Source organism: Phycodurus eques, chromosome 5 (assembly GCF_024500275.1).
Source record: "Phycodurus eques isolate BA_2022a chromosome 5, UOR_Pequ_1.1, whole genome shotgun sequence".
In the NCBI taxonomy this organism is placed as follows: domain Eukaryota; kingdom Metazoa; phylum Chordata; class Actinopteri; order Syngnathiformes; family Syngnathidae; genus Phycodurus; species Phycodurus eques.
This window is the reverse complement of record NC_084529.1, coordinates 6,439,653-6,458,614: the sequence shown is the minus strand read 5'-3', so window position 1 is coordinate 6,458,614 and position 18,962 is coordinate 6,439,653. Positions and strand designations below refer to the sequence as shown.

The following is an 18,962-nucleotide window of genomic DNA, read 5'->3' as shown; positions in this document are numbered from 1 at the left end:
CGATCTTTGAGATTGGATATCGGTCTAATGTCAGCAAAAGAAAAAACGAGTATCTGATCAGACTAGATCTAAAATCTCAGATTTAACACTCTGATAACCAGCAGTCCATTCCATGCTCTGCTCCAGCACTTCTATCCAGCAGAGCCCGGACGGCATGCCGAGGCCACGTGATCACAACAGCAGGTTGCGAAGGTGCTAACATAGTTGCAAGGAGGAAGAGTGAATGTTACTTGCTTAAAGCTGGAATCCACAATTGTTTTTTTTTGTTAAAATATTTTCACCCAAGCCAAGGTCCTCTAACATCTTGCTTTATATTTTGCTTTATCCTTCAATATTTTTATTTATTTTTTATTTTTTTGAATGTTCATTTCTCTACCATAAGCTATCTCCAAAGGTGCTTCAGACAATTTGGCAGTACATCCAACCGGCCTCGCAACCGCAGACCACGTGTAACCACACCAGCCCAGGACCTCCACATCCAGCATGTTCACCTCCAAGATAGTCTGAGACTAGCCACCCGGACAGCTGCTCCAACAATTGGTTTGCATAACCAAAGAATTTCTGCACAAACTGTCAGAAACCGTCTCAGGGAAGCTAATTTGCATGCTCGTCGTCCTCATTGGGGTCTCGACCTGACTGTAGTTTGTCGTCATAACCGACTTGAGTGGGCGAATGCTCACATTCGATGGCGTCTGGCACGTTGGAGAGGTGTTCCCTTCACGGATGAATCCCGGTTTTCACTGTTCAGGGTAGATGGCAGACAGCGTGTGTGGCGTCGTGTGTGGGATGGAGTATCTCGACAAAGGAGAAACGCTCACTCATACAGACTTGAGACAGATTTGTGACAATATTCGAAGGAAATCGCCTTTTCTATATGTAGAAAAAGTTTTAGATCGTTGAGTCCAGCTCACGAAAAATGGGAGCAAAAACAAAATTTTGCGTTTATATTTTCTTCAGTGTATATATATATATATATATATATATATATATATATATATATACAATGGTATATATTGGTATATAATGGTTAATGGGTTGCATAAATGGGTCAGTCTTTGCTCATACCATCTGTTGCTGATTGTTGTTCTCTGTTCGAGTAATATCACTTGATCAAGCCTTGTCTAACTTCCCTTACTACAAAATAAGTAAAGTATGTAGAAGATTACTGCCAATATCGGATCGGACTGTAGGCCAGTTGGATCAGGACATCCCTAAAGAAGACACGGATTAGCTTTAATATTTTGTAATTTCACTATTTTTAAGTCTTTTATGGTTTATATTCAACATACTTAAATTTATTCTCTTCTTGACAATGTTTTTAACATCATGCCTGTGGCGCACCTTAGTGTTTAGTTTAGACAATGTGGCATTCTGTGGCATTTTTGCCTCGCACATGAATATTGTCACTAGGCTTTACGCGATCAGGATTATTGCTTTAAAAAAAACGATAACCGATCCAATAAAAGATGGAGCAATGTGTCTATTTAAATGACATTTATTTAAATGTGTCTATTGTTCATCTACTGTATATACTTGTGTACTTGTGTATTGGGCCGTCACCTTATCGTGGTGGAGGGGTTTGTGTGTCCCAATGATCCTAGGAGCTAAATTGTCTGGGGCTTTATGCCCCTGGCAGGGTCACCCATGGCAAACAGGTCCTAGGTGAGGGACCAGACAAAGCACGATTCAATGACTCCTTATGATGACGACAAAAAATGGACTCAGGTTTCCCTTGCCCGGACGCAGGTCACCGGGCCCACTTCTGGAGCCAGGCCTGGAGGTGGGGCTCGAAGGCGAGCACCTGGTGGACCCATGGGGCCCGGTGCACCCATGGGGCCTGGCCGGGCACAGCCCGAAAGGGTAACGTGGGTCCCCCTTCCCATGGGCTCACCACCAGTGGGACGGACCATAGGGGTCGGGTGCAGTGCGAGCTGGGCGGTGGCCGAAGGTGGGGACCTTGGAGATCCGATCCCCAGCTACAGAAGCTGTCTTTCGGGATGTGGAATGTCACCTCTCTGGCAGGGAATGAGCCTGAGCTGGTGTGTGAGGTCGAGAAGTTCCGACTACATATAGTCGGACTCGCCTCCACGTACAGCTTGGGCTCTGGTACCAGTCCTCTCGAGAGGGGTTGGACTCTCTTCCACTCTGGAGTTGCCCACGGTGAGAGGCGCCGAGCAGGTGTGGGTATACTTATTGCTCCCCGGCTCGGCGCCTGTACGTTGGGGTTCACCCCGGTCGACGAGAGGGTAGCCTCCCTCCGCCTTCGGGTGGGGGGACGGGTCCTGACTGTTGTTTGTGCCGATGCACCAAACAGCATTTCAGAGTACCCACCCTTTTTGGAGTCCTTGGAGGGGGTGCTGGAGAGCGCTCCTGCTGGGGGACTTCAATGCTCACGTGGGCAATGACAGTGAGACCTGCAAGGGCGTGATTGGGAGGAACGGCCCCCCCCACCCTGATCAGAACCCGAGCGGTGTTCTGTTATTGGACTTCTGTGCTCATCACGGATTGTCCATAACGGACACCATGTTCAAGCATAAGGGTGTCCACACGTGCACTTTGGTCGTGTCATCGGACCTGCGACCAAATTTGTCTTGTAGTTTGATCAAGGCATTACGTGTTGTCTGTCTCAGACAGACAACACACACCGCCGACTTTTTTTAAAAATAACTTTACTGGCTGTCAGATATTTACAGTAGTACATCAAAAGACACGCAACAAGGCTAAAAATAAACTACCTTCTGGATTCAAATATACTGTACATGGCGACGCGGAGTAAATGTCTTGCGGAGCAGATCAATGACATCATTGATTGGATCGGCGAATTATGACATTAAAGCTGATCAGCCAATGAGCATAAAATGCTAATTGATGATCAAGCCGGGGGGACGGGTCCTGGCTGTTGTTTGTGCCGATGCACCAAACAGCATTTCAGAGTACCCACCCTTTTTAGAGTCCTTGGAGGGGGTGATCAAGCCGATCAGATTGGTGTCAAGTCTAATTGTCACATGAGCCGTCTTGAACATCGTAGTGAAAACTACAGAGGTAATGTTTTCTCAATCCTGGTGCAACATAAAAACAATTTAAGACAACAAGATGCAGCAGAGGGGGGATAAACACAGAAGGTCTAATAACCATTCACATTACTCCAACTATTGAGGCGTTAAGGGGACTAACTGAGATAAAACAGCATTTTAAAAACAATACAATGGTGATAGGCATGATGCGAAATCTTCTGACAGCAAGCCACCATGATTAGACGGTGACGACATTGTTCATGTGGGAGGCAAAAATGCCTCATCAAGTGGCATTGTCAAAACTAAACACTAGGGTGGATCACAGTATTAAAAACATTGTTAAAGTGCAAACAGGTCTCAGTATTAATTAATATAACTAATTATAGTTGGGTATAAATACATATCAAAACCGCTAACTTTTATAGAATATAAACATGAATGGATAGAAAATCATGGGTGTGTATTGTATAAGAGCAGAAGGCTTTTTTTTATTTTTGGGGTGAACTTTGGGGGTGCGCATTATAATGGAGTGTGTCACATACAGGAGAAATTACAGTAATTGAAGTGTTAGATTCTCTCTCTCTCGCTCTCATACAGTGCAGACGCTTTTTTGCTCGCTCTGCTTGCTTTGCCTCCGTTTGCATTTTTTCTTGCTGATAAGCTTGTTTTTCTTCTAAAAAATGAGAAGCAGCGACTCCAGGAACCTGTGGGACTAGTTTTTTTGTAGCTAGTCAGTTGTTGCCATATTCCAATATTTTCTGATACCGTCTCACCATTATGTGAGCGTGGCCTGCTAATTAGCATGAGCCTGCTATTAGCAACAAGACCAGCAATCAAGAGGCCTCCCTTTTCCACTGAGGACTATAACGGACTGCTGTAGAGGATGTCAATCCTGGAAACAAAAATCCACCGTCTTGAAATGTATGTGGATGTAAATGGACAGTCGGGGAATTAAACCACTCTACCGAAGTGAAGTGTGCAAACGGACAGCCAATTAGCTCAACAAAGTGGACGGATGTGGACTGTGGAAACGGTCATGGATCATCCAGCAGTTCTCCCTGGAATTTAGTAGTAGCAAACCCAAAGATATGGAACAACATCTAAAAGGGAGGACGCAACACCAGCAGATTACCAAGGAATCCAAGAAAAAAAACAGAAAGCTTTTTGTGAAAGGATGCATTTCAAGCAGAACTTTCACAGTGATGGCTAATTTTTTTACTTTTATGATAGCTCAAATATCTAAACAATGTTTTCCTACTATATAAAACACACACAAAAAAGGGTATTTTGATTGCAAAGTAACAGTTTATTTACAAGTCTAACACATGCATTTTCAAATTGATGATGCATGAACTTTCAAGTATGCACAGGTGTGTGCGTATGTGTCCGCCCGCATGTGTGTATGCGTGTGTCTGTGCATGTGGGCCTTTTCGGGACTCCCAGTCAGCAGACGACCAGCCCCACCACTGCTTGATGCACTTCCTGGAAATGATAACAAATTAGCATAAAAAGGAAACATATTGTTGTTGCAATGTGAAGTGGACAAAAATACTTTTTTCCACCTTTCTTGCCAACAGGTGTGGGAGCTGGTTGGACCAACTGCAATTCATAGAAATATGTACATTTACCACAAAATAGTTATTTTGTTGCTACAGTGTGATGAGGAAAGGTAAAATAATGTCTACATTACACACATCACATTGTCAGAAAATTATAATTTGGTGCACTACTGTCTATAAATAAAACAATGATAAAAAAAAAACATATCAAATTCATCTAGCTATCGATGCTCCACGTTTTTGTCTAAAGGATGCATGATGAGTAAACGTGTAGTATTGTAGGACAAACTGTCATGCTTGAGTGCACGTTGCATGTTAAAAATGGTAAAATGGAGTAATTGCTCAAGTCTATGGACGTTAGCTTTGAAGTTAGCAGGTTCTTACCTCGTCGGTGACTTTCTGCGGGTTTATGGAGGACGCCCTGCTACTCCCAGATGATAACCCGGATCAGGCTCATTGCAATCTGAGTCCGGATGTCCGATGGCAGTCCATGTTTCGGGGGAAGTGGATCGGGATATGGTCGCGATCTCACCGTGGGCATTCGAATGCTCGACGTGACCAGCATTGCACAGCGTTCGTTGTCATAGCGTCATAGCTTTCTTTTTTGGGAAAAGAATGATGGTACATAATCCTTTTTGACGTTAGCAAAACTCTGTTTTAGAGTAAACCGTCTGTATTTATCCATTGTTTTTCGCTCTAACTGGCTCACCGTGTCTCTCTCTCTCTCTCAATCATGCCCCCGCAACGCTCCACCGTCAGAGTCATAGTCATAGTAACATAGTCAAAGGGATATAGTATTCCTCTGACGTGCTGGCAAAATTGTGATCAAAGCTACTGCTGCCCTCTGGTGTCGATTGAATACGTCCGTGGCACTAAACGGATGGGTTTATGAAAACGTAGTAATACGTCCTTGGCACTAAATGAGTTAAGAGTCCAACCCACACTCAAGGTCACATCTTAGACCTGGTCATCTCAAAAGGCTTCTTTATACTCGCGCGGACGGCGAACGAGCTGACTTCAATGCGGCTATCCCGCACGCAGTTTGCCTTTATACTCGAGCACAACCTCAGCGCGCTGTTTTGAACGTGTGCTGCAGTTCTCCTCCAAGTAGGGGGTGTCGCTACGGCTGGTATTGGCTAGGACGCCACAGGGTGGAGTTTCCTCTGCATTTTGTGGCCATTTCCGGGAGCCGTTTTTACTTTCCTTTCCATAACAAGAAACAAAGCAACAACAATGGCGACCGTGGAACAGAGTCTGCTAGAACAAATGGACCTAGATGACCAGATGATACGTTTAATTATGCTGCAAAATCGATCGAGAAGGCGGCGACGTTGGTGCTATATGGAACGCTGATTACATCATCACAGCATGTGACTAAAACATACCAATCACGAGAGATGATGTCGGCATTCTATGTGCAGCAACAATTTTTGCCGTGAGCGCGTCAAGCGCCGTAGAGGGGCCGCGCGAGCCAAATCGTCGGTCACGTGATGTAATACAGGCGTTGTCGGCCACGCGAGCGTGGGAGTATAAAAAGGCCTTAAGGATGTTGAAATTCTATCAATTGACATTAAGGATATGGCTATTTCTGACCATTTTTGTGTATTCTTTGAATTACAGATTATTCCAGAAATTCAGACAACCTCAATGTCTATTAAGAAAAGGTACATAAATGAGAGTACCGCCACTAAGTTTATGGAGACCATAGCTGTGCCCCAAACTGTGAATGCTGAGACAGTTGATGAACTTTTGGATAATTTCACCTGGAAAATCTCAAATGTCATGAATGCTGTCGCTCCGATTAAAACTATGACAATCTCGAGCTGACCTAGAACACCGTGGAGGAGCATTGATGGTAAAGACCTCTAAATCAAAGTGGAGGAAAGCAGAATGTAAGTGGAGAAAATCTAAACTCCAAATTGACTATGACCTCTACAGACAAAGTCTTTGTAATTTTAACCAAGAGTCAGGGCTCGATCACCCCGAATCAGATAGCTCCAGAACTCCTAACAGCTGATAAATCCAATGAATTTGCCTGTTATTTTAGTGAAAAAAAATACAATCCATCAGGTTAAATATCAGCAGAAATCAGCAAAATCATAAAAAGATACTACATCTGATGCCACCCAGGAAAAACTCTATTACCATGTCAGAATTTGATACACTTGACCAAAAAACTGCAGTCCTCTACTGTGTATTAAAATAGTAAATTGAGTAATCAAACAGGAGTCACAGTTTTTGATATCCTCTTTGATGTGCTTCTATTTGAATTCAAAAGCTTTATTACAAATACCATACATACAACATTTACGCATGAACCTGAATCTCATTGGGCTGACTGTAGGTTACTGTATGAACACATTTGTTGTGAGTTATAAAAATACATGGTATTTACTTTGTGGGGTAATGACACTCAGCCCCCTGTGCTTGCATTCATGCGTACGCACAAATTCATACATCTGGATATTTTTGTGCGTACGACGTTCTCTAGATTTGAGCGTACGCCACGTTTTAGGAGTAAATCCACGCAAGTCTTTGTACATGAGGCTCCAGGAGGACTTCATCCATGCTTTTATCTCAAGTAGTCTTGACTTTTATAATGGTCTTCTAAAACTCCCCCAAAAGAGGATTAAACAGCTGCAGCTCATTCCGAATGCTGCAGCTCGGGTTCTGACCAGAACAAATAGGTCGGAGCATATTACTCCAATTCTAAAGTCTTTACACTGGCTTCAAGTCAGCTTTAGAATAGATTTTAAAGTTCTGCTACTTGTCTATCAATCACTAAATGGTTTAGGTCCTGAATACGTGAAAGAAATGATAATGGAATATAAACCCAGTAGGGCTCCGAGATCGGCAGACTCAGGTCAAATAGTGGACCACAGAGTCCAAAGAAAACGTGGTGAAGGAACATTTAGCTATTATATGCTGAAAACAAATATATAAGTTGCCAAAACAAGTGGCGTCAGCCCCAAGTGTGAATGTTTTTAAGTCCAGGTTAAATACGCTTCTTTTTTGTCATGCTTTTTTCTCATGTTTGCACTGTACACTGTTTTAATTATACTTTTTTCCCCCCATGTTGTTTAAATATGTATAAGCTGTTTATAAGCTCTTTGTTTTTAAATGCTTTTAATCATGTAAAGCACATTGAGTTACCTTGTGTATGAAATGCCCTGTATAAATAAATTTGCTTTGCTTTGATTAGTGCAATAGGTGTATTAAGCTTAAATCGAAAAGTCATGACTGGAAAGTGAGGTGAAAAGAAGACGTAACAAAATGTTGATTGTAGTTGGAGTTGGTACGTGAGCTCCGAGAGTTTGAGTTCGTTGGGTTTTATCTGACAAAGAGTGAGTGACTTCAGATGCCCTAGATATCAGATGTTCGTGTAGTAACAGAGCTAACCCCACACATCAAAATAACAAAAAAAGACAGAAGGCTATATTGTACAGTAGGAAAGTTTCTATACTGCTGTGATATATATTGTAATATTGCAGAGCACAACTATGAAAAAAATATTTTTCTTCCAAAACTATAACCAGGGCTGCACAATTAATCAAATTCTAATCGTGATATCGATTTTGGCTGCCACGATTAAATTAACTTGTGCTCCGGGAGTATGAGGTACTGTCCCATTTAATATGGGCTGTTCGGTCCGTACACCACCGGTGTCAGAGTTTGGTCTGCATTCCCCGCAGTAAGTTGGATTCGTTTCCAGTGAGCGTTTGACTCCACCAAGGCAACCCTTTGTCACCAATTCTGTTCATTACCTTAATGGACAGAATTTCTAAGTGCAGCTGAGGCGGTGAGGGGTCTGGTTTAGTGATGCCCGTATTACGTCTCTGCTTTTTCAGATAATGTGGTTCTGATGGCTTCATCAAGCCACAAACTTCAACTCTTCCTGAGCGGTTTTTGCAGTCAAGTGTGAAGCGCTGGGATGAAAATCAGCACCTCCAAATCTGAGGCCATGGTCGCTCAGTCATAAAAGGTTGGAGTGTCCTCTCCAGGTCGAGGAAGAGACCCTTCCCAAAGTGGAGGAATTCAAGTATCTTGGGGTCTTATTCACGAGTGAGGGAAGAATGGAGCGGGACATCGACAGGCAGACAGGTACAGCCTCTGCAATGACGCGGACTGTATCTGTCTGTCGTGGTAAAGAAGGAGCTGAGCAGAAAGGCAAAAGCTCTCAATTTACTAGCACTCGAGGCATATAGTAGCCTCACACAGGTTTCTTTCTTCGATGGAGAGTTTTTCCTTGCTGTAGTGCTTGCTCATGTGGGGTTCAGTTGTTTTCCGTCAATGCATGAGGAGCACGGTCCTGGACTAGATCCATATGGAAAATGCCATGAGGGATAGTGCCATGACTTAATTTTTGTTGTAAATTAGCGCTATATAAATCAATTTGACTTGACTAAAAAGAAACCACACAAGAAAAGAGAGAATGGGAACACTTTACATGGAAAGGGACCAGCCCAGGATCAAATGTGAGAACTGCTTGCTATTCTTGTTGGCAGAAATACTATATGCTTTTCATATGACATTGTGAACAGTGAGGCAGTATATACAGTGCCACCAGAAAGTAATCACATCCCTTCACCTTTTCCACATTTTGCTGTTACAGACTTATTCTCAAGCTGATTTGAGTATAGTTTTCGTTTAAAAAAAAAAAAGAAAGAATAGACATAAAATACATAAATACAAAAGACATAAAAAAAACATATTTTCAGACATTTGTGTAAATTTATAAAAAATGTAAACATTCAAATATAATAGGTACATAAGTATTCGCACCCTTTGCTATGACACTCAAACTTTACTTCAGGTGCATATTATTTCCACTGATCATCCTTGAGATGCTTCTACAACTTGAATGGAGCCTGTGGTAAATTCAGTTGATTGAACATCATTTGGAATGTCACACACCTGTCTATACAAGGTCTCATAGTCGGCAGTGCATATCAGAGCAGAAACCAAGCAATGAAGTCTAAGGAGTTGTCTGCAGACGACCAAGCCCGGATTGTGGCAATGTACAAATCTAGGGAAGGATACAAAAGATTTTCAGCAGCACTGCAGGTCCCGCAAAGCTCAATTATTTGGAAATGGAACCACCAAGACCCTTCCTAGATCTAGCCGTCCGAGCAAGCTGAGTAGCTGGGGAAGAAGGGCCTTGGTCAGAGAGGTGAACAAGAACCCTATGGTCACTAAAGCTGAGCTCCAGTGTTCCCTCGCGGAGATAGGAGAACCATCAAGTAGGTCAACCATTGCTAACGCGCTCCACCAGTCAGGTCTTTATGGTAGAGTGGCCAGACAGAACTTCACACTAAAAAGCACATGGCAGCCCGCTTGGAGTTGGCCTAAAGGTACCTTAAGGATTCTCAGCCTGCAGAAACAAAATGATCTGGTAATGAAACCAAAATTGAACTTTTTGCTTTGAATTGCAAACATCATGTCTGGAGAAGAGGAGGCACTTCTCATCACCTCGCGAACACCATCCCTACTGTGAAACATGATGGTGGCAGGATCATGCTGTGGGGGTGTTTTTCTGCTGCAGGAACTGAGCAACTAGTCCGCATAGAGAGTAAGATGACAGCTGCAAAATATGGAGAAATTTTTCAAGAGAACTTGTTCCGGAGTGCTCTGGAACTCAAACAAGGGCGTCGATTCACCTTCCAACACGACAATGAGCCAAAGCACATAGCCAAGATAATAAGAAGTGGCTTCAGGAGCAGCCTGTGAATGTCCTTGAGTGGCCCAGCCAGAGCCCAGACTTGAGTCCAATCGAGCATATCTGGAAAGACCTAAAAATGACTATTCACTGATGCTGCCCATCCAACCTGTGACCTTGAGAGGATCTGCAAAGAAGAATGGGAGAAAATGCCCCAAAACAGGCGTGCCAAGCTCATAGAGACATACCCAAGAAGACTTGAGGCTGTGATTGCTGCCAAAGGTGCTTCAACAAAATATTAAGCCAAGGGTGTGAATACTTAAGTACTTATTATGTTTAAATGTTTACATTTTCAATAAATTTGCACAACTGTCTCAAAATATGTTTTACTTTGTCCTTATGGGATATTTTATGTAGATTTATTTTTAAAGAAAACTATACTCAAATCAGTGGAATGTGGAAAAAGTGAAGGGGTGTGAATACCTTCTGGCGGCACTGTAAATAAATCATCACAATGTTTCAAATAGTCTTACCTTGTGGCAAGGAGTGGGTGAGTGAGCAAAGGCAACGCCCATGATTCTCTACCCCGTGGCACAGACTCAAAGAGTAAAATGTCCTTTTCCGTAAGTGCCATGACTACCGGTCTGTGCTGCTGCCGTCCACCTTCCAGCTGGACCTAAGGAGCGTTAAACAAAGTCAGCAAGGTTTTTGGGATAGAATATTGCTTTTCACCAGCCTTTTCAAAACCCAAAACAGGTCCCGGGTCAGTCTACAATGTGTTGCCGATTGGGAGTAAATACTGTAAGCAACTTTTCTTGGTAAAGGGCTTTTTTTATTTGATTTGTTCAGAGGTACAACATTTAATCGATTAATCAACAACTAATTGATTATCAAATTAATCAACAGCTATTTTGATAATCGATTAATTGTTTAGAGACCTTGTTTAAGTTAAAATTGTCCATTTCAGCCTCTCACCAGTCAATATTCTCCAATTTATGTAGTCTTCCATTAAAGCAGACTGATTATCTTTCTGTTTAATCAAAATAAGACATTTGCAAACCTTTGCTTTTGAGTAGGAAAACAATGATCAACATTTTTGCCTTTTTGTGGACATGTTACAGACCAAACCAGTGTCTGAATCATAATCAATTTATGTTTGGACATTTTCTGCACTGTCAATTTCAAATAATGTCCTGTTCTTGAATAAAGGGACAGAATGTTTTTAAAAAGTTGTCATAATCCGAGTCATTGATTTAATTAAAAAAAAAAAAAAAAAAAAAAAAAAAAAAACAATTGACAAAGTAATCAATTATTAAAATCGTTAGTTGCAGTCCTTGATTTGTTGGATGTGATGTTCTTTCTCATGAGTATACACATATATAGTACATACAGTAAATAGGTAAATCACTGGTGAGCAACATAATTTTTGTGTGTTCAGGTTATGGAAACTAAATTCAAATTTTGGTCAACTTTAAAATCCATTCATCGATTTTCCATACCGCTTGTCGTCACTAGGGTCACGGGCATGCTGGAGCCTACCCAGTAATCTTTTGGCGAGAGGCGGGGTACACCCTGAACCAGGTCGCCAGCCGATCGCAGAGCACATATAAACAAACAACCATTCACAGTCACACCTACGGACAATTTCGATTCTTCAATCAACCTACCATGCATGTTTTCGGAATGTGGGAGGAAACCGGAGTACCCCGAGAAGACCCACGCAGGCACGGGGAGAACATGCAAACAGGCGAGGCCGGATTTGAACCTGGGTCCTCAGAACTGTGAGGCAGATGTGCTAAACAGTCATTCACCGTGCCGACCCTACTTTAAAATAAAGCATAAAAACTATAATACAAATCAAAATACATGGACAGAATATTTTAGAAATTGTGCATTTATAACGCTTAGCACATTTATTCTCTCATACATGCTTATATTCATTCATTTGGATGGGTGTATATTTCTGTGGTTAAAGAAAAAGGACATTATGGGTTATTTTAAATAATCACAATCTGAACTGGTGGAATTACAGTGAGTGCCACTATGGTGAGTGGGTGGGCTCTGTAGAAATGGTGGAATGCAATAAAAAAAACATCCTCTGAAATCATGAAAAGGCCCGCCCTTATTATTTTTTCTTTTTATTCTGTTTTATGTTTTGCTTTTAAATCATGATTGTTGTTATTATAATTTTCCTTTCTTGTTTCTCTATTAAAATTGTTCTTCTAATATGGATCCTCCTGGTTCTGAAATAAAGAAGCGCGAGCTGCAAGACTTTACATGGAGCCCTATTCCGAAAATAATCGGTTTAGAAGCCCAAACCAAATGAAAATGCTCCATATAAACACCTCATTTGAACAAAACAGGCCGAATCCGAACGGAATTTCATTCGGTTTCACAGCGGTGGAATATTCCTTCTGCCAAACAGATCAGAAGTAAATCTTCGCCACGTGGATGTCATTCACAATAATCGGGAAAAGATCTGTTTGCGCATGTTTCGTCTCAACATAAATGCGCGCTGGGTGGGCATTATACACGAGAAATTACGGTATCCCACCGATGCATGGACGCGAAAGTGAAGCTATTCAGTTGAGGAGAGGGAACACAATGGTTGCAAAATGCAACGCCAAAATGAGAAGATAGAATAAACAGACAAATGGCGAAAGCGTTGTAGCATTGCATAGTGAAATGCAAGGCAAACACCTGTTCGCTGTAACACAGATCTTTTTCTCCGCCGATTATGATGCCACGTCGTGGGACCTAACAGACAAAGGTGAAATTAACAGCGCAAATCACTGATCTTAACGTTAGTCTACTTAACTAAAATAACGTTAGCACTGCGGGCTGCGGAATGTCTCTTTTAATTATGGGTACGTTTATGAACCTAACTCCAAGTACGCTCTTTACACTGGAACATTCCGAAACTCGGAGCATTGTTGGAGTGTGCCATTCGGTTAGTCAGAGCACAGGCCCGCTGCTCTGATTGAGGAGACAGAGCTGCAGGAGCGACAGGCAGGACGAGATGTTTACAGTCAGAACTAACATTCAATATGGCGTACACACTGACGTATCCCTTCCAATGGCCAAGACGGTCGTTCGTAAATTCATAGAAAATGGACCGCGCATTGCCTCTCTGAACACTGCGCTCTCAGAACGCAGTGAGAGTCAGAATTTCCGAACGTACCCTATGAGTACCGTCGAATGTGTGCCTTATTTTCTAACTGTGACAAGGACAGTATCATGCAACCATAGCAGTACATACAGTGTGCTTTTTGCTCAGTGTCGTCACTCTGTGACATATGGCCAATCTGATGATCTGTAAGCAGCAAACCTTTTGAGTCAAGTATGTGGAAAAACGTGACATATGTGGCCAAAGGCGAATAAGAGTAAATTTGCTCATCTTCACGTACCCAAACAGAGGAGGGTTTTGGTGAAGGGAGATGAAGAAAATATTTGTTTTCTCTCGAGGTTTTTTTCATTTTAGTTTTAACAAATGCTAAAATGCTAGCTGCTTAAGTGAAGATGCACAAGGGCTATGCATGCTTTTAAAAAAAAATCTTTTCTTTTAAAAAAAAATCTTTTCTGCACAAATTATATTTAAGAAATAAAAACTGTTGATGATTTCAAAAAACAATTACTAGTACGTTTTTAAATAAAAGGTCTTAATTTCTCTTGTTTTCAAAATTGCTTTTTAACCAAGCAAAAATATAGTTTACTCGAGTACTAAAATATCCTTTAGCTGTTAGCCCTACATTCAACTCCACCATTCTATTGTCATAGTTTTGTTTCACAAAATCCTTGCTTTGGGTCCCTGTGCGATTAAGCTGCAATTACTCCTAAAATTAGAAAATTTAATTGGAAAGAATTAGAAAGTTAGAGTCACTGATGGCGTAGTGGTACACTCCTGACTTTGGTGCGGGCAGCGTTGGTTCAATTCCTACTCAGTGACGGTGTGAATTTGAGTGCGAATGGTTGTCCGTGTCTATATGTGGCCTGCGACTGACTGGCGACCAGTTCAGGGTGGAGCCCGCCTTTCACCCGAAGTCAGGTGGGATGGGCTCCAGCACCCCGTGACCCTAACCAGGATAAGCACTGTTGAAATGGATGGATGCATAGAAAGTTAGAAAGTTGCTCCTCAAATGAAGAAATGATTAGCAAAACTGCTCCTCAAAGAAAAAAAAATAATTTCGAGCGAATTCACTGACTTTTTCGAGCTAATACACTAATTCCGAAGGGACTTTTTCTAACAAGTGTACAGTGCCACGAAAAAGTATTTGCCCCCCCCACAATCATATATATACAGTGGAACCGCGATTAAACGGACCCAAATATAACAGATATTGGATAAAACGGACCGTTGAGACTGAACGTGTCCAAAAATAATTTTCATTTGTCACTTAAACTGCCGTTGACAAAGTCTATTTTTTCCAGAATTGGCGCTGTGTTTACTGTTTCCACAGTATTATATATATATATATATATATATATATATATATATATATATAGCGACACGATATTGCCAAAAGTATTCGCTCACCTGCCTTGACTCATATGAATGTAAGTGACATCCCATTCTTAATCCATAGGGTTGAATATGACATCGGTCCTACCCTTTACAAACAAAACAAACTCTTCTGGAAAGGCTTTCCACAAGGTTTAGGAGTGTTTTTATGGGAATTTATGACTATTTATCCAGAAGCGCATTTTTGAGGTTACACCCCGATGTTGGACGAGAAAGCGTGGCTCTCAGTCTCCACTCGAATTCATCCAAAAGTGTTCTATAGGGTTTAGGTCAGGATTGTGCAGGCCAGTCAAGTTCATCCACAAACTCTCTCATCCACGTCTCTGCTAACCTTGATTTGTGCACTGAAGCACAGTCACGTTGGAACAGAAAGAGGCCATCTCTAAACGGTTCCCACAATGTTGGAAATGTCCAAAATATAAGCCCCTGAGCGCCAGTGAAAGGAACTCTGAATGCTTCAGCATACCAAGAGATTTTGGAAAGGATTATCCCAGGGATGGCCCCTTCCTGTTCCAACATGTCTGTGCACCACTGCACAACGCACAAAGCAAGGTCCATAAAGACATGGATGAGAGAATTTGGTATGTATGAACTTGACTGGCCTACACAGAGTCCTGCTCTCAACCCGATAGAATACCTTTGGGTTGATTTCGAGTGGACAGTGACCCGGGCCTCATCCAATGTCAGTGTGTGACCTTATAAATATGCTCCTGGAAGAATGGGCAAAAATTCCAACAAACTTACTCCTAAACCTTGTTGAAAGCCTTCCCACAAGTGTTGAAGCTGTTAGAGCAGCAAAGTGTAGACGAACATTATATGAAAGCATATGGATTTAGAATGGGATATCACATATATACATACATATACATATATATACATATATATACACATATACATACATATATATATATATATATATATATATATACATACATATACATACATATATATATATATGCATATATGCACACATATGCACACATATACATATATGCACATATACATATGCATATATGCATATATACATATGGAGATATGCATACATACATATACACACATATACATATATACATATGCATATAAAACTCTACATTGCCTGTAGGTGTGAATGTGAGTGTGAATGGTTGTTTGTTTGTGTGTGCCCTGCGATTGGCTGGCAACCAGTTCAGGGTGTACCCCGCCTCCTGCTCAATGATAGTTGGGATAGGCTCCAGCATGCCCGCGACCTTTGTGAGGAGAAGCGGCTCAGAAACATACACATATGCACATATGCACATATGCATATGTATACATATGTACACGTATACACACATGCATATATGCACATAAACATATGCATATATATATATATATGCATATATATATATATATATATATATGCATATGCATATGAGTATTAAGTAAAAACATTAGCGCCGTTACGCCGTTCGAGTTACAAGCTGTAAAAACATTAGCGCCATAAACAGGATATATAACTGCACAGATCTTTTTATTGAGTATGCATAGGCTTTAGATTCTCTTCACCACAACATCTTGCTCAGTGTGTTCAAAGATATTGGACTCTCAGAATATTTTATGACATGGTCTAATAACTGTTGATTAGGTTGTGTGTGCTATTCATTTATGTTGTGATTATTACAATTATCCTGAAACCATAAGTCACTGATGGTGTAGTGGTGCACTCGCCTGACTTTGGTGCGGGCAGCGTGGGATCAGTTCCCACTCAGTGACGGTGTGAATGTGAATGGTTGTCCGTGTCTATATGTGCCCTGCGACTGACTGGCGACCAGTTCAGGGTGTAGTCCGCCTTTCGCCCAAAGTCAGCTGGGATAGACTCCAGCGCCCCGCAACCCTAACCAGGATAAGCGGTGTTGAAAATGGATGGATGGATGGATATATATATATATATATATGAGCAGTGTTGCCATAGTTATCTTGATAACTTAGTGACTTTATTGATTACTTGATTTCAAAAGTAACTAAGCTAGCAAAAAGTAACTTTTTAGTTATTTTCAGCAGCTGTCAAGTGGCAGGAATTACTTATCACTTATCACTTATCCAAAACGCAAAAAAAGCATTAGCTTTACCGTACCCATTTCTTGGTAATGTAGGCCACGCAAGTTACAGAATGTCATCAACATGAACAAATAACTGAAGTATTAGTGTAGTTGAAGCCGCATTAAATGAGAAACTTAGTGCGGACTTGACATGCCGAATAGCCGGCTAAATGTAAACAAGCACACCGTTCTCAGTACACTTCTTTAAAGACTCTTAACTGATAGACAGACAGACAGGGGACCATGAAGGCAACTCTGTGCGTGTGTGTGTGTGTGTGTGCATAGTGTACACCGAACCTTAGTATTGTCCTCTTGAGAGAAACACTAAGTTGTGACTGTATGTCCATCTCGAGTATGCCAGTCCCTCGTCCCTGCCCATTGTGTTTGCGCCACTGGCTGCTTGGGTACACTTGAGTTGACGATGTGCTGAAAACGTGCAATAAGTCACGTGACGCCATTGCCCCCAGACGGCTCCGTTTAAAAATATTTTGCCTTTGTTTCGATATTGTAGTTAGTTATTGTGTGTATTTTAATTAGGGATAGTTAGGGATATAGTGTGTTTCCTTTGTTTTATTAGTCCTGACTAAAACAAAGGCTGAAAATTGGTCTCCACTTATGACATGCAGTGTGACTGAATCAAGTCTCTTGGCTATTGAGTTTCTTCATGTTCCCAAGCACTGTGGTGTGTTAATGATAAATATCTCTAGTTATTTTTTTTTTATCTAAAGCATATTCAGCCCTGGATCTAAAAAAATGTAAAAAAATCCTGGAAACAATTGTCATGCTCTAAAACTTTTGACCCGGAGCACAACTGGTCAAAGGTTTGACAACACGCCCATTTTTCTTTTTTTTTATTGAAAGTCAACTAGTTCAATTCCAATGAATAGCCACACAGTAATGGGACCTTCAAAAACAGAGTAAAGAATAATAATTTTTATTTATTTTTTTTAGTTTATTCCAACCTCCGAAAGTTCACCACTTATCTTGGTCAGCACCATTTAATACAAGTCATTGGACTTGAACTACTTGGCTTTCAATATAAAAACTGGGGGGTGGGGGGAATAGCATGTTCTAAGACTTTTGACCAGTAGCACTGCACTATACGTTAAATGTTTTAGAACACGCTTTTTTTATTTTTATTTTTATTTTTAATTGAAAAGCAAGTAGTTTAAGTCAAATGAATAACCACACATTTATGGGACCTTCCAAAATAGAGTATAGAAGAACCTTCTGAAGAACATTTGATTTCCATTTAAGAGATAATACCACAAGTGCGTTCAGCTGTTACATCTGCCCAAGGTGGCTACTTTAATGTGTCAAAGGTTTAGAAAACATGTTTGTTGTTAATTGATTCCATGATTTCTTTTGTAACTTGAGTAGTTTATTTGTTCTGTGCTTTCATTTCAGAGTACAATGAGCTGCATACGGTAAATTTCAATTTAAAAAAAAAAAAAAAAAAAAAAGCTGGAAAAATTGGCGTGCTCTAAAACATTTGACTGGTAGTGTATATGAATGTTGCTACTGAGACAAAATAATTTCTCTAATGGGATTATAAAATGATTGTCTCTTCACCAAGCTAGGTAACTAGTACAATAGCAGTAGTAGATCAGATGGAAAGGACTATGATTTACAAAATGTGAACGTGACAGTATGAGAAGATATATTTAAAATGTGTACATTTTGTATGCTACGTCTTTCCAAGCTTTCATCAGCCATGTTGGATGTTGAGATCTGAAATTCTTGCATCATCTGGGAGTTTTCCAACTATCCATCCATTCAGCCATTCATTTTCTTCACCGCTTATCCTCACAAGGGTCGCGGGGGCGCCGGAGCTTATACCAGCTATCTTCGGCCGAGAGGCGGGGTACACCCTGAACTGGTCGCCAGCCAATCGCAGGGCACCTAGAAACAAACTGTCATTCGCGCTCACATTCATACTTACGGGCAATTTAGAGTTTCCAATTAACCTACCATGCATGTTTATTAATCAACTAGATATCATCCAGCTTTTAATTTTTAGAATAAAAAAAAAAAAAAGTCGTTGAAGGAAATGTAATTTTCACTGTGATGTACTGTGTATGCATGCAATTCACCACACAAAAAAAGCTGAAGGTGGAGTATGCAGTTTTCAAGGTGCCAGTGACATTTGAATGTAGC

General features: G+C 41.1%; 1 protein-coding gene and 1 long non-coding RNA gene across 2 annotated transcripts in view; both read right to left on the bottom strand.

The window, feature by feature from the left end:
• sntb2 (syntrophin, beta 2) overlaps positions 1-18,962 on the bottom strand; it is a 61,084-nt gene that overhangs the window by 18,159 nt on the left and 23,963 nt on the right. Inside the window, exon 4 of the mRNA XM_061677232.1 lies at positions 10,763-10,905. Within this exon, the coding sequence (XP_061533216.1) occupies positions 10,763-10,905 (143 nt within the window). The remainder of the gene's footprint in view (positions 1-10,762; positions 10,906-18,962) is intronic.
• LOC133402920 (uncharacterized) lies at positions 2,403-9,170 on the bottom strand. Its single transcript, XR_009768585.1, has 3 exons — positions 4,958-9,170; positions 4,577-4,613; positions 2,403-4,496 (listed from the first exon to the last, which is right to left on the bottom strand). It is a non-coding gene; the product is annotated as an uncharacterized LOC133402920 (long non-coding RNA).